The sequence below is a fragment of the Selaginella moellendorffii genome, unplaced genomic scaffold, assembly GCF_000143415.4.
Source record: "Selaginella moellendorffii unplaced genomic scaffold, v1.0 SELMOscaffold_70, whole genome shotgun sequence".
NCBI classification, from domain to species: domain Eukaryota; kingdom Viridiplantae; phylum Streptophyta; class Lycopodiopsida; order Selaginellales; family Selaginellaceae; genus Selaginella; species Selaginella moellendorffii.
This window is the reverse complement of record NW_003314331.1, coordinates 382569-393675: the sequence shown is the minus strand read 5'-3', so window position 1 is coordinate 393675 and position 11107 is coordinate 382569. Positions and strand designations below refer to the sequence as shown.

The 11107-nt window shown below is 43.6% G+C and overlaps 3 protein-coding genes across 4 annotated transcripts; 1 reads left to right on the top strand and 2 right to left on the bottom strand.

Moving 5' to 3' along the window:
* Positions 1-122: 122 nt before the first annotated feature.
* On the bottom strand, positions 123-2548 carry LOC9640731. 2 transcript variants are annotated; one of them, XM_024659861.1, is made up of 12 exons: positions 2107-2548; positions 1877-1919; positions 1752-1778; positions 1585-1698; positions 1388-1485; positions 1123-1303; positions 921-1037; positions 730-822; positions 638-658; positions 525-583; positions 369-459; positions 123-317 (listed from the first exon to the last, which is right to left on the bottom strand). In XM_024659861.1, the coding sequence occupies exons 1-12, from the start codon at positions 2346-2348 to the stop codon at positions 219-221; spliced, it is 1185 nt and encodes a 394-aa protein (XP_024515629.1). In that variant the 5' UTR covers positions 2349-2548; the 3' UTR covers positions 123-218. The 2 variants fall into 2 exon arrangements, with proteins under 2 accessions (XP_024515629.1, XP_024515628.1); XM_024659860.1 differs by having other exon boundaries at positions 1388-1491; positions 2107-2547.
* A 5902-nt stretch (positions 2549-8450) lies between these two features.
* LOC9640331 (protein HOMOLOG OF MAMMALIAN LYST-INTERACTING PROTEIN 5) lies at positions 8451-10103 on the top strand. The gene is made up of 6 exons (XM_024659877.1): positions 8451-8585; positions 8639-8739; positions 8790-8899; positions 8962-9037; positions 9108-9239; positions 9304-10103. The coding sequence occupies exons 1-6, from the start codon at positions 8468-8470 to the stop codon at positions 10027-10029; spliced, it is 1263 nt and encodes a 420-aa protein (XP_024515645.1). The 5' UTR covers positions 8451-8467; the 3' UTR covers positions 10030-10103.
* Positions 10104-10115: 12 nt separating this feature from the next.
* Positions 10116-11107, bottom strand: LOC9640330 (SNW/SKI-interacting protein). The gene has a single exon (XM_002985779.2). It carries the CDS (start codon positions 11105-11107, stop codon positions 10139-10141), a length of 969 nt encoding a protein of 322 aa, XP_002985825.2. The 3' UTR covers positions 10116-10138.

Genomic DNA, 11107 nt, shown 5'->3' with positions numbered 1-11107 from the left:
ACTATCGATCGATCGATCTGGATTCCGGATGAATGCGTCAACGCACACTAAAGCAATGCCATCGTTTTGTTTGGAAAGATTTTCTTGGGAACATCGTGCAAAGCGAGCATCACGAGACAATGAAACATACAACCTTTAGCAAATCGTTGAAAATATTCAACCTTTATAAAACATTGAGAATCTCCAATTGATCTTCCTAAAACGAAGCTCTCGCTCTATCAAACATTCTGTTTCTCTACAAGCCCTTCCTCGGAGCCACTGTTCTGGCTGTTACACTTTGTCACGAAGCGGTGGTAGTAGCAAAATTGCGCAAGAATCTGCAAAAACACCGTCAAGGAAGAACATCGAAAACAGAAGAAAAACCATACGAAAAAATCCAGAATAACGCAAACAGCAGCGTCCACCAGCCATGGCATGTTGGGCTTCAACTTGGTCCAATCCGTGCTCCGGACGAGGATGCTGCAACCACAGCACAAAAAAAAAAAAAAAAAACAATGAATCCCAACGAACTAAAGCTCATTCACCTTCCAACGTATGTAGCATTTCCCATTAGCGCGCAGAAGAACATCATCGGATTGAGACCCTGGAAAAGTCGCAACTTTAGAGAAACAAAACTTAGAAAATGATTGAAGATTACCTCCACTGTTCCTCTCGTAATCTAGGAAGACAAGAAAAAATCAACTTCATGTCAGACCAAAAAGAAAGAAAAAGAAAAGAGAGAGATCACACATTGAGCCAGATTTGAGGTACCCTTCCACCCATGTAAATCGCGGCCATTCCCCACCCGAGCATCTCTCCAGCTCTACTGTGACTTCCAGAGTCCTGCAAGAAAAACTCTCATTCCATCACCAGAAACTTCACTGGTAAATCGAGTTTTTCACCCCGAGAGAAACTTCAGGGGTGAATCTTATCTCTCGTACCTGCAGGAGGCGTCTCGCGCTGCTGAAGACGACATGACCACCAGACGAGGACCTAGCTTGCGACTCCCAACGAGAGTGTAATGCATAGCCACCAAACATCATCAAACTAGCAGCCACCTTTCCACCGAAAAAGAAAAAGATACAGAAAAGTTAGAGAACGAACAAAACAAACCAAAGAAAGGAAGGAGTCTGTGGAGCTTACTGATCTGATCATCCTGGGCTCTGATTTTCCCAGATGCGACGCGGCAACAATCTGGGCCTCGACAGCTTGGAGATTCGACAGAGATGGATGAGAAGATAAGTAGTCCCCTCTCTTAACACCTGAGGTGGATAGATAAGAACCAGCTGTGGGTGTGTGGCTTCGCGTCAAGGATCTCGCAGATCTGTGCAAGGATCACACGTTTAAAAACTTAGTCCTTAGCCATGAAACAAACAAACAAACAAACGATCGAGACTAGAGCACTGACGTGTAGTAGAACTGTCGAGGACTCGGGCTTGGAACGCTTATGGAAGATATCGGCTGGCTCGTCACGGGGGTCACCGGTGTCTCTTGCGCTCGCCTTGCCTGTTTCTAGAGTTTATTTTATTTCGATTAGCAGTGATCGAGACAGAAAAACTATAGTCCTGTTCTAATTGAAAAACATATAAGATGCTAGATCTTTACCTCTGGAGGGATCAAGGGCTCTTCGATGGAGGGTGAGTCAGGCCTGTGGCGTTTGGCGATCTGTCCGTAATAGATTGTTTGAGCGACGAGGACGAGCGTTGTCAAGGTGTAAAGCTGCCAGCGCCGAGAAACAAAGCAGTGATTAGTTAAACATGGAACGCTGTTACCAGTGCCATGTAGAATTGCGTTGGGAGCTGCGTATTGGATGTCCAATTCAGGGAAGAAAACAAACGATCGTCAGTAGCAAAACCGGGAAAAGAAAAAAAATCGATGGAGATGATCCCTGACTTACAGTTGCTGGCTCGAGTAGACACCCCGCGATATTGAAAAAATCCCTTCACGAGTATAAGATGGGAGAGTTAATGCGTTTGATCCAATCCAAGCACACACGATCGAGGAGAAAGCAAGCGATGCATTAAATGAGAGAGCCGGCAGCAAGAAAACAAAGATGGAATCTCTCCACCATCTCCACACTGGGAACCAAAGAGAAAAAGAGAGGAGAGAACGAAAGGAATGGCTTACCCAACGACCCAAGTCATGAGAAAGACAAGCGAGACACCCTCGGTGGATTTCTCCTTGTAATTCGTGATGATCTGGGGGACCTCGGCAATGCCCCAGCTCAAAACGCTGATCAGCCCCAGCGAGAAGGAGACTCCATCTTTCACATCGCACACGCAATCCTTGAGATACCTAAAAATCCACTGCGAGCAGCCGCTGGCGGGGCACTCGCGAGCTATGAGCAACATTTCCCCCGGCGCCAGCATGACGATACAAAGGATTTTGGGATCGATCGATCAGATAGGGGCGCGATCGGATTGTAGGATCGATGGAGGGAGCGAGCAATTGGGGAAGGGGAGCTGGGATGGATCAAGCGGCGACACCAGAAATCGAGGAAGGCGCGCGCATGCAGGGCGCTCACCACCGCCCTGGCGCGGCGCCTCAAAAGAGAGAATTTGGCCAACCAAGAGAGAGGAGTATATTCCCAGAGAATCTACCAAGTGCATATTCGTATGCTATCACATGATTTTGTCTGGGGCACTATTCAAATACAAGATCGTATGCTTTTTTGCGATGTAGCTAGGACAAAGGACTTTTCTAGTACCACCAAGACAATACCATAGCAAAATGTGACTACATACATACTTTTCTTCTGAACTCCACTAAATCTTCATTTTAGGACTGATAACATTACATTTTAATTTAATGGTGGGTAATTGCAAAACTGTAAACATGTATCTATCATACAACCTATTTAGCTTTGGTTGATACCATATTATAAATTATATTGCCTTGCTTGATTGATTTATTGTGATTTGGATGCACAGTAGTGACCAGAGCTAAACCAGCTTTAGGGCGTTTATTTGTCATAATGAAATGTTTATGCAAAGCTTTCAAGGAAAAAAAGTGTAAATGCAAGAGTTTAGTGAGGAGATTCTCACATTCTTCATTCCTTGCTCAAGGCTTTAAAAAAGTTGGACATGGAATTAAGGCCACGTTTACTCGGAATCATATGCTAGAATATACTTAGAAGATAAACATGTTTATAATATAATAAAAGATTAATTTAAATACGTGTTAGCATAAACTAGACTAGGATATACTTAGAGATTAATTAATCTAAATGTATTTCAAGCTATAGTTTTGATTTGTAGCAAATGCTGGGAATTAATGTGTAAAATAGCAGCCCTTTTGTCTAATGCCTACTTATCTGGCATGAATCAAAATATTCATGAATATTCTTGCAATATATATAAAATGGCATTGTGTTCCCATAGTTTGAATAGTCATCCCATAAGAAATGAATATGACATGAGTTTAAAATAGGGTGGAAATAGTTGAAGTGTGGTTTAATCCACATAGGATCTTAGTTGAGATTTAAGAAATCTTTGGGATTTTAGTAGAAGAATCAAGAACAAGTCAATTATGAAGGTGTTGGATGGTTCAAAAAGATCATCAACAAAGAAAGGAGGTGGCAAAATTTTAGGAAATTCTAGTAGAGGGAAGGCATCATAAACATTGTGGGAATCTTGGACTTGAATAATAAAAGGGTAGGATATTATCCCTTACACTGATTAAAGGGGTGATTATTTAATTGTAGGGCTTTTTCTTTATTTTATTATCCTGATTTGGTGCTTAACAATCCTCCCTTTATAGTCCTTCTCTTAGGGTTTATCAAACCTTAGTTCTCCTTTTAAATCCACCATATTGAATATTCTTTCAAAATGTTTTTGCCCCTCGTTAGCCACAATTCTAACATTGGTATCAGAGTAAGGATGGAGTAATGGAAAGAAAATTAAACGTCAACACTTGGACAATCATGTCTTGTGAATGAATGTGTTTTCACTTTTAGAGAGGAGAGGGTGATTTTTGAGAAAATCTCCTTATAACTTCTACTATAAACACACAGTTGTAGTAAGAATCTAAGTAAAAATATGTATTGACTCTTTATATGGTTTTTTACATAATTTTTATATAGCTCAATCTATATATAGTTTTTTATATTCATGTTCTATGTAGTTATCAAAGTATTTTTCTAAAGTTAGTAACTATTTTACACAATGTATAGTTCATAAAAATTATAGTTTGCCACACATTGTTCCATGTGGTTACTTAAATAGTTTCCTAATGCTCATACACTATATAATTATTCATATAGATTATACTTTGATAAAGAACTTCCACAAATTCACATCACTTTTGATAGCTCATATAGTGTATACTGTTTTAGAATATAGTTCACCATTGTCATCATACTTATACATCATATAGATTATAGTGTGATCAATTCTGTAGATCCTTGGCATATTATCAATAATTGTTTGCACCAATAAACATAGACATTTTGTTGTACTAAATTTTTTAATCCATACCTAAGTTGGCAATGTCTTCCATGTGAATGATGAATGTTGTATTAAATTGATTAAAAAAAAATCATTTATGATTCTTATTTTCTTTGGAAATCTTATAACCAATTGATGTTCACTTATCCAGTGAAAAAATTCATATGCCTATCAAGAAAATCTATTAATTCTGTGGCAATTTCTGACTTTAAGTGTATTTACTTTGAACAGCATGCAAAGGAGAAGAGAACCAAGATGATATGTTTGAACTCTACAATAATTTTGTTAATAAAGGTTTGAATATTCACAAATGCATTCTTAGATACATACACAGAGATGTCAAATGTAGGTAATCAGTGGGACTCCAACAGCCTTGATAACCTACAAAACAAAATGCTATGAAAGGTAACTTTTCCTTTTTTGGTTTGTTTAAGCAAACCAAGGTGGTAGTGAATATACCTAGAATATCTTGGATATTCTAGAATATTTTATTAGTTATTCATTTAGATTAATCTTGTATTTATAATTATAAACTTGTCTAAACACAGAAACATGCTCATAATTATTTATTAATTAGATTAATAAATAATACTAAATATAAATAGCACTATTCCATTGCAATACAAACACTCCTCTTAGCATCTAACAGACCAACACCAGGAACAACATCTTCTCCAGATTAGAGGGATGTTTCACAGGCATCACATCTAAGCATTTGCTTTCATGCTTGTCCAGTGCCACTACCTCCTCTTCATGTGGCCAGGTTGTTCTAGAGGCGAACTTGAACACTACTTGAGCATAACCAATATCCCTTGAGATGGGATTCTTAACAATATCATCAAACCCCTCCTTTGGTTTCAAGATCTTAATTGCCTTGGGGATGGGTAGTGTAGTATGCCTCAATTACATAGATAAACACTTAGAACTCCTTGTTGAATGAATAATGTGCCTTGTTTGTTTAATGATAAGAGACAAAGGCTACCTTACGATTGTAGTATGTTTGTTATTTTGAATCATAAGCCCAAAAACCCATCTTCTTCCAAACATTTATGTCTGCCTCTATCCTTTATAAGTTTGTGAAGTGACATGACAGCTCAAGTATCTATACAGCTCAACATTAAATCCTGACTACTCTTTGGCTATAGTAGCTTTGTGCATACAAAGCTTCTGCCTGAACTGGCAATCAGATAAATTGCAATCACTCCATAGGGCAAAGTTGCAGAATCTGGAACATCAAGATAGATGGCTAGATGCTCCCTTCTTATAAAGTTTGAATGTGTTCTTTTGCTATAGGACAAAGTTTTCCTATAAAATCTGCAGAGTAAAAGAGGAAGAGTGAATACTTCCATGAAATATTTCCAGACTTGGATATCAAAAACCAAAAAAGAAATCCACCACAACTGGACATACTTTGCCATCAAGGTCACAATCCTGGCTATGCAATCTCAAAAGTTATATTATAATAAAAATATTTGAAAACAAAAGCAAACCAAGTGTTGCTTGCAACACTTTTTTTCATATTATACATACAATTCCAAAAGCTAAAATAGACATTCTGTCCCCATAGTAGGCAAGACATTATAATTGTCATTCTCTATACATAGCATTATTACACATTGTCCCTAGGCCACCAACCTAATTTTAGAGTAGCTAGTTGTGGTGCCTTCCTCACTTTGAGGAGATATTCGGGCTGCCAATATCATGAAGTGTTATGTGCCAGCATTGGGAAAGAGCTGTATCTATCATATCCCAGATGTTAGCAATTGTCTTTGAAAAACTAATCTCAAAGCATGACAAGCATACAAGCACAAGGCAAACTGTGCAATGCCATCCCCTAGTGCATGGGAGTCATCTTCACATGATATATATAATACATATTGAACTTTCTAAAATGCTTGAACCTGGTTTTAAGCTTTCAAATGTCCTGATGCCAATTTTCATCTCAGGGTAGGCTCACTTGAAATCCTTGAAAAACTCATCTTGATTGATATATAAACACTGTTTGTTGGAGAAACAGTAAAGTTTAATAAACCACAAAGTTGGAAAAGCCACAAACACAACCACAAACAAAAGTGGAAAAGCCGTAAATAGATATGGAAAAGCACAAGTCAAAAATCCTGAAATAGCAGTGGAGTTAGAATCGGCGGAGGAGCCACTTGGCAAGTTTGGATAATATGGGAAATTCCTACAAGCCAAAAATTAAGGAACTCCAGTTGAATAATGAGGATCCATAACTGTGGCATGGTTAGATAGTACACCTGGGTTTTTTGAACAAAGTGAATGGCAGACTTTGCCTTGCCCTTGCTCCTGCTCTTGAGAACATCACATGGACAAGGAGAAAGCTTGGTGTTGGAATCCCAGAATGGTTTGCCATCACTGATGACTGTGATTAGTTCATCTGCATCACCCCCATCCTGGACTTCTTTGTATTTGTGTAGTAGTTGCCTATATCTGATGTCCTTTTTTTGCCCCATGCTAATTATTGCTTCTGTTCAGGTGGTTAAGACCCATGCGGAGATTGTGAACTACCCTGTCAGCTACCTCGCTCACCATTGCAGATCAACTCTTGTCAATGCTGTCAAAGCTTTTCAACTCCTTGCGGGTGTCTTCTGGAGAGTACGGCGGTACTGGAGACTGTTTGTCCGGCAAGCTATTTCCTCGTATCTCGATGCCGAGGATCCCAGACTTGGCTGCAAGCTCAATCGCCCACCACTCGATCATCAGCTCGGCAACAATGATAACGAGCTCGTCGAGTTTCCCTGGATGATCACTACTTTCCGGAGGTTTCAACGTCCAAGAGCAAGAACTCCTGCTTGCAAAACTCTAGCTGCATACTTTGCCGAATTGACGAGTGCTCCCAGGTTTTAACGATGTGGAACTCTTCAACGCTGTCCAGTATGTTTGACTGCTTGTACTCCACCCCATTCTTAAAGATGAGCATGGCCGAGATCTCAAGGATACCTGAAGTTCCAAGCAACAAAAGAGAAGAGAGTGGAAGATCGTCGAGTAAGCGAGAAATTCTAAGAAAACCATGGCCAACGGCTTATGTCGTTGCTGCCATTCTTCTAGTAGCTGCCGCTGTCATGGTGATGGCGGTATGGAAGTTTTACAAGGCCAAAACGTTTGAGCGCCGGGCAAGCTCTGAGACAATGGGGAATAGCTGTATCGTCCTGCCAGAGCTTGAGAACTCTCCACGGTACTTTAAGTAAAGGAGCTGTGCGAGATCACTAGCAACTTCGAGAGAAAACTTAACGAGGATTTAGCAGTGTTTTCGCGGGAGCTCTCCAAGGTGGTGGTCAAGAAATTGGAGGCTGCAAGGCAAGGGCTCAAGCAGTTCATGGCGGAAGAACCATTGGAAGCGTCCGTCACCAGAACCTGGTTAGGTTGCAAGGCTATGGAGCTCACGGCCAGCACTACTACCGAGTTTGTGGAATATCTCTCGCTGGACAAGTGGCTCTTTACTAAGATCGATGAAGCAGCAGGCACTGAGAGATATTGCCCGAGGCCTGGATTATCTTCACGGAGGTTGCAAGGATCGGGCCTCCACCTCGATATCAAGCCGCAAAACATCCTCCTGGATGCAAGCTTTGGAGCCAAGATTTGTGACTTTGGACTCGGTCGAGAGAGTTGATCACGAGAAGAACTCTGTCAGCACGGCCATGCGAGGGACTCCCGGATACATGGCTCCCGAGTGGCTCCACTCGGGGGTGACGGACAAGGCAGCTTTGGATCGTTTTGCTGGAGTTTGTGAGTGGAAGAAAGGTGGTGGCTCTCCCATCAAGCGCAGTGATCACCAGTCCAGGAGAAGATCTTCAAGGGACTGATCATGAGTTCTTGCTGGGAACAAAAGCGTTTGAGCGGAGTGACCTGCTGCTCGATAACGTTGATAGAGAAGGATCTGAGCGAGCAGCGAGCGAAAGAGATGGTGAGGATTGGATTGCTGTGCGCTTGCCACGAGCAGCTCCAAAGGCCGTCCATTGGAAGCGCGCTATAGCAACGTGATATGGTGCCACGCAATCACTGAGATTAGGGTTCTTCCCACAATGGGAGCGGGAGACGATGGCGCAGGCGGGGGCGTGGAGCTGGCCAAGACGATCATGCTGCCCTACTTGCAGCGCGCCGACGAGCTCCAGAAGCACGATCCGCTGGTGGCGTATTACTGTGAGTGTCGATTGAAATCTAGCAGGGATTTCTCGCTAAAAACGCTTGGCTAGGTCGGTTGTATGCGATGGAGAGAGGCCTCAAAGTTCCAGCGAAGGAGCGGTCTAAGACCATGAACGCGCTGCTTTTGTCGCTGATGAATCAGCTCGAGAAGGTAAGAACGAAGGAAGTTCCTTTAGTGCTGAGCTCTATTCCTTTGTTTAGGATAAGAAAACCGTGAAGCTCAGCCCGGACGACAACTTACATGTGGAAGGATTTGCCTTGGGTGTTTTCTCCAAGGCGGACAAGCAAGACCGGGCTGGACGAGCAGACTTGTATGTGTGATCTATTTTCTTTGTGCGGTCTCTCAGCTTTTTTTTCTCTTTCGATTGTCTAGAAACACTGCGAAAACTTTCTACGCATCCAGTATTTTCTTCGAGATCTTGACGCAGTTTGGAGATCTCCAACCCGAAGTAATTGCTTTTCCCTGCTTTTTGCTTCTCCAATGAGTATTGCATTAACGTTTTCCAGGGGCATTTGTAGATCGAGCAAAAGCAAAAGTACGCCGTTTGGAAGGCGGCTGATATCCGGAAGGCCTTGAGCGAGGGGCGAAAGCCCGAGCCTGGACCACCCGGTGGCGATGCCGGCTTCTCACTCGACGACGTTTTCTCCGAGGTGAGGCTTTTCTAGCTCGTGCTTTTTTATGTTCTTAAGAATCTGTGTTTCTCCGCTTTGGCAGCAAGAATTACTCACTGGAGAGGCACCTCGGGCTCCTTCACCACCAGTCAATCCCAAAACCAGTATCGACCACGCTACAGCAGCCTATTACTCCTCGTCAGCTCCAGCTCCATCTCAACTCGATCATACGCCGCCGCCACCGCCACCACCACCACCACCGCCGCCGCCGCCGCCGCCACCGGAGACTTCCTTCTACAGTAGCAACTCGGTGGAGCATTTCCAAAATGCACCCGAGCACTTTCCTCAGTCTGACCGCTGGGAAACGTCTCGGACAAACGACTATCCCATGGACAGTGGCTACCCCTCCGCGACGTATCCCTCATCCGGTTTCTACCCGAGCTCGTCGGCACCGTTTTCTCAGCAACACCCAGGATCCGGAGACTACCACTCGCCTCCATCGTATCCGTGCTTCACTCAACCTGGTGGTGGATCATTCCAAGCTCCGACGATCAATCCGGCTTCTTCTTATCAGCAGGCTCCAGCAGCGGCAGCAGCAGCAGCGTATCAGCAGCAGCCAGTGTATGAGCCGCCGCCACTGCCGAGGACCTCGAGTGCTCCACCATTGCCGGAGCTGGAGAAGAACTACAAGCCTCCACCGGAGAAGATAACAGAGGCACACAAGGCATCCAGGTTTGCAGTGAGCGCTCTAGCGTTTGACGACGTCCCCACCGCAATCAGCTATCTCAGGCGCTCGCTCGAGCTCCTGACAGCTCCCTCGGCTTCCTGATGGTAATGTTAAAAACCTTTCTTTCTTTCATTAGTTTTCTTCAAATTCTAAAGCTCGATCATCTTTCGAAGTTCTCTACGGTCAATTTTGGTCTTCGTCAACTTTCGTCTTACCTCTCAGTTTTAATTTTACTCAGGAAGTCATTCAATCCAAAAGGATCCGATGAATCCTTCTCAAATTCAACCGGCTTGTCCCGTGATAATCCTCCTAGCTCCTCGTTAATACCATCTTTTTTTGGCCTGTGCAAGCCACCCAAGCTTGGATGGAAGAGCCCCTTGTCATACACATTGTACACACTGTCATCGCCGCCATAGCCAGAATCCATGCCTTGCTCCTGGTTAAACAATCGCTGATCATACACCAGCTCACCACCCTTCGTGACACTAGCCATGGATCCAAGAGCAACCTTCTCGGAGATATCCCTCTCGCAATCCCTCACAATTTTCCTCTTTGAAGATTTCCTCAAACAAGCTTCTCGCTCGCGTTCCCTCTTCCGCTCGCCACGAATCACATCCCTCTCTTGCCTTTCCTCGTCTTCTCGCTCCTCTTGTTCTTCCCTCAATCCAATATGACTTCTTTCCGTTCTCGCTCTTTCAGCGAGCGATCGAAGCTCCTGCTCTCTTTTACTCTGTTCGTTGAGATGGATCTCCTTCTGGATCTGTGACCGCAACAGTACGGCCTCCCGCGACTTATTCTCCGCACCGTGGAGAGCCTCAGAGAGGTGGGCAAACCTGTGATTGATTTGCACCTCCTGGACCCCCCTCCCATCGGCGGCCAAGCGCTTGTCCAATCCAATTGTGTATCCTTTGGGATTCTTCCAGTTGGAGATGCAAGGGACGATCTTCCAGTCTTGTTGATCCTGGACAGTCACTGGACGAGCTGGTGAGTGCATGATGCGTACCAGAGGCGAGCCCGAGAGCCGGGGAAGTTTCTTGTACTTAAACTTGGGGGGCTCTAGCGGATCCACCGGCAGCTCCACCATCTTTATAGTTCTTTCTTTACCTCCAGAATTAAACCGCAAAGATGGGTTATACTTGATAAACGAAGCACCGCCACCTTTCCGAGAAGAAAGAGCCAT

What these genes read in the sequence shown, in the direction of transcription:
- LOC9640330 (XM_002985779.2), bottom strand. Translation starts at nt 11,107, where the DNA reads ATGGCTCTTTCTTCTCGGAAAGGTGGCGGTGCTTCGTTTATCAAGTAT.
- LOC9640731 (XM_024659860.1), bottom strand. Translation starts at nt 2,348, where the DNA reads ATGCTGGCGCCGGGGGAAATGTTGCTCATAGCTCGCGAGTGCCCCGCC. An exon ending in CCTCGACAGTTCTACTACAC is followed by an intron (nt 1,304 to 1,387) that starts GTCAGTGCTCTA and finishes ATCCTTGCACAG; the next exon opens with ATCTGCGAGATCCTTGACGC. An exon ending in AGCCCAGGATGATCAGATCA is followed by an intron (nt 1,038 to 1,122) that starts GTAAGCTCCACA and finishes TTCGGTGGAAAG; the next exon opens with GTGGCTGCTAGTTTGATGAT.
- LOC9640331 (XM_024659877.1), top strand. Translation starts at nt 8,468, where the DNA reads ATGGGAGCGGGAGACGATGGCGCAGGCGGGGGCGTGGAGCTGGCCAAG. An exon ending in TGATGAATCAGCTCGAGAAG is followed by an intron (nt 8,740 to 8,789) that starts GTAAGAACGAAG and finishes TCCTTTGTTTAG; the next exon opens with GATAAGAAAACCGTGAAGCT. An exon ending in TCGACGACGTTTTCTCCGAG is followed by an intron (nt 9,240 to 9,303) that starts GTGAGGCTTTTC and finishes CCGCTTTGGCAG; the next exon opens with CAAGAATTACTCACTGGAGA.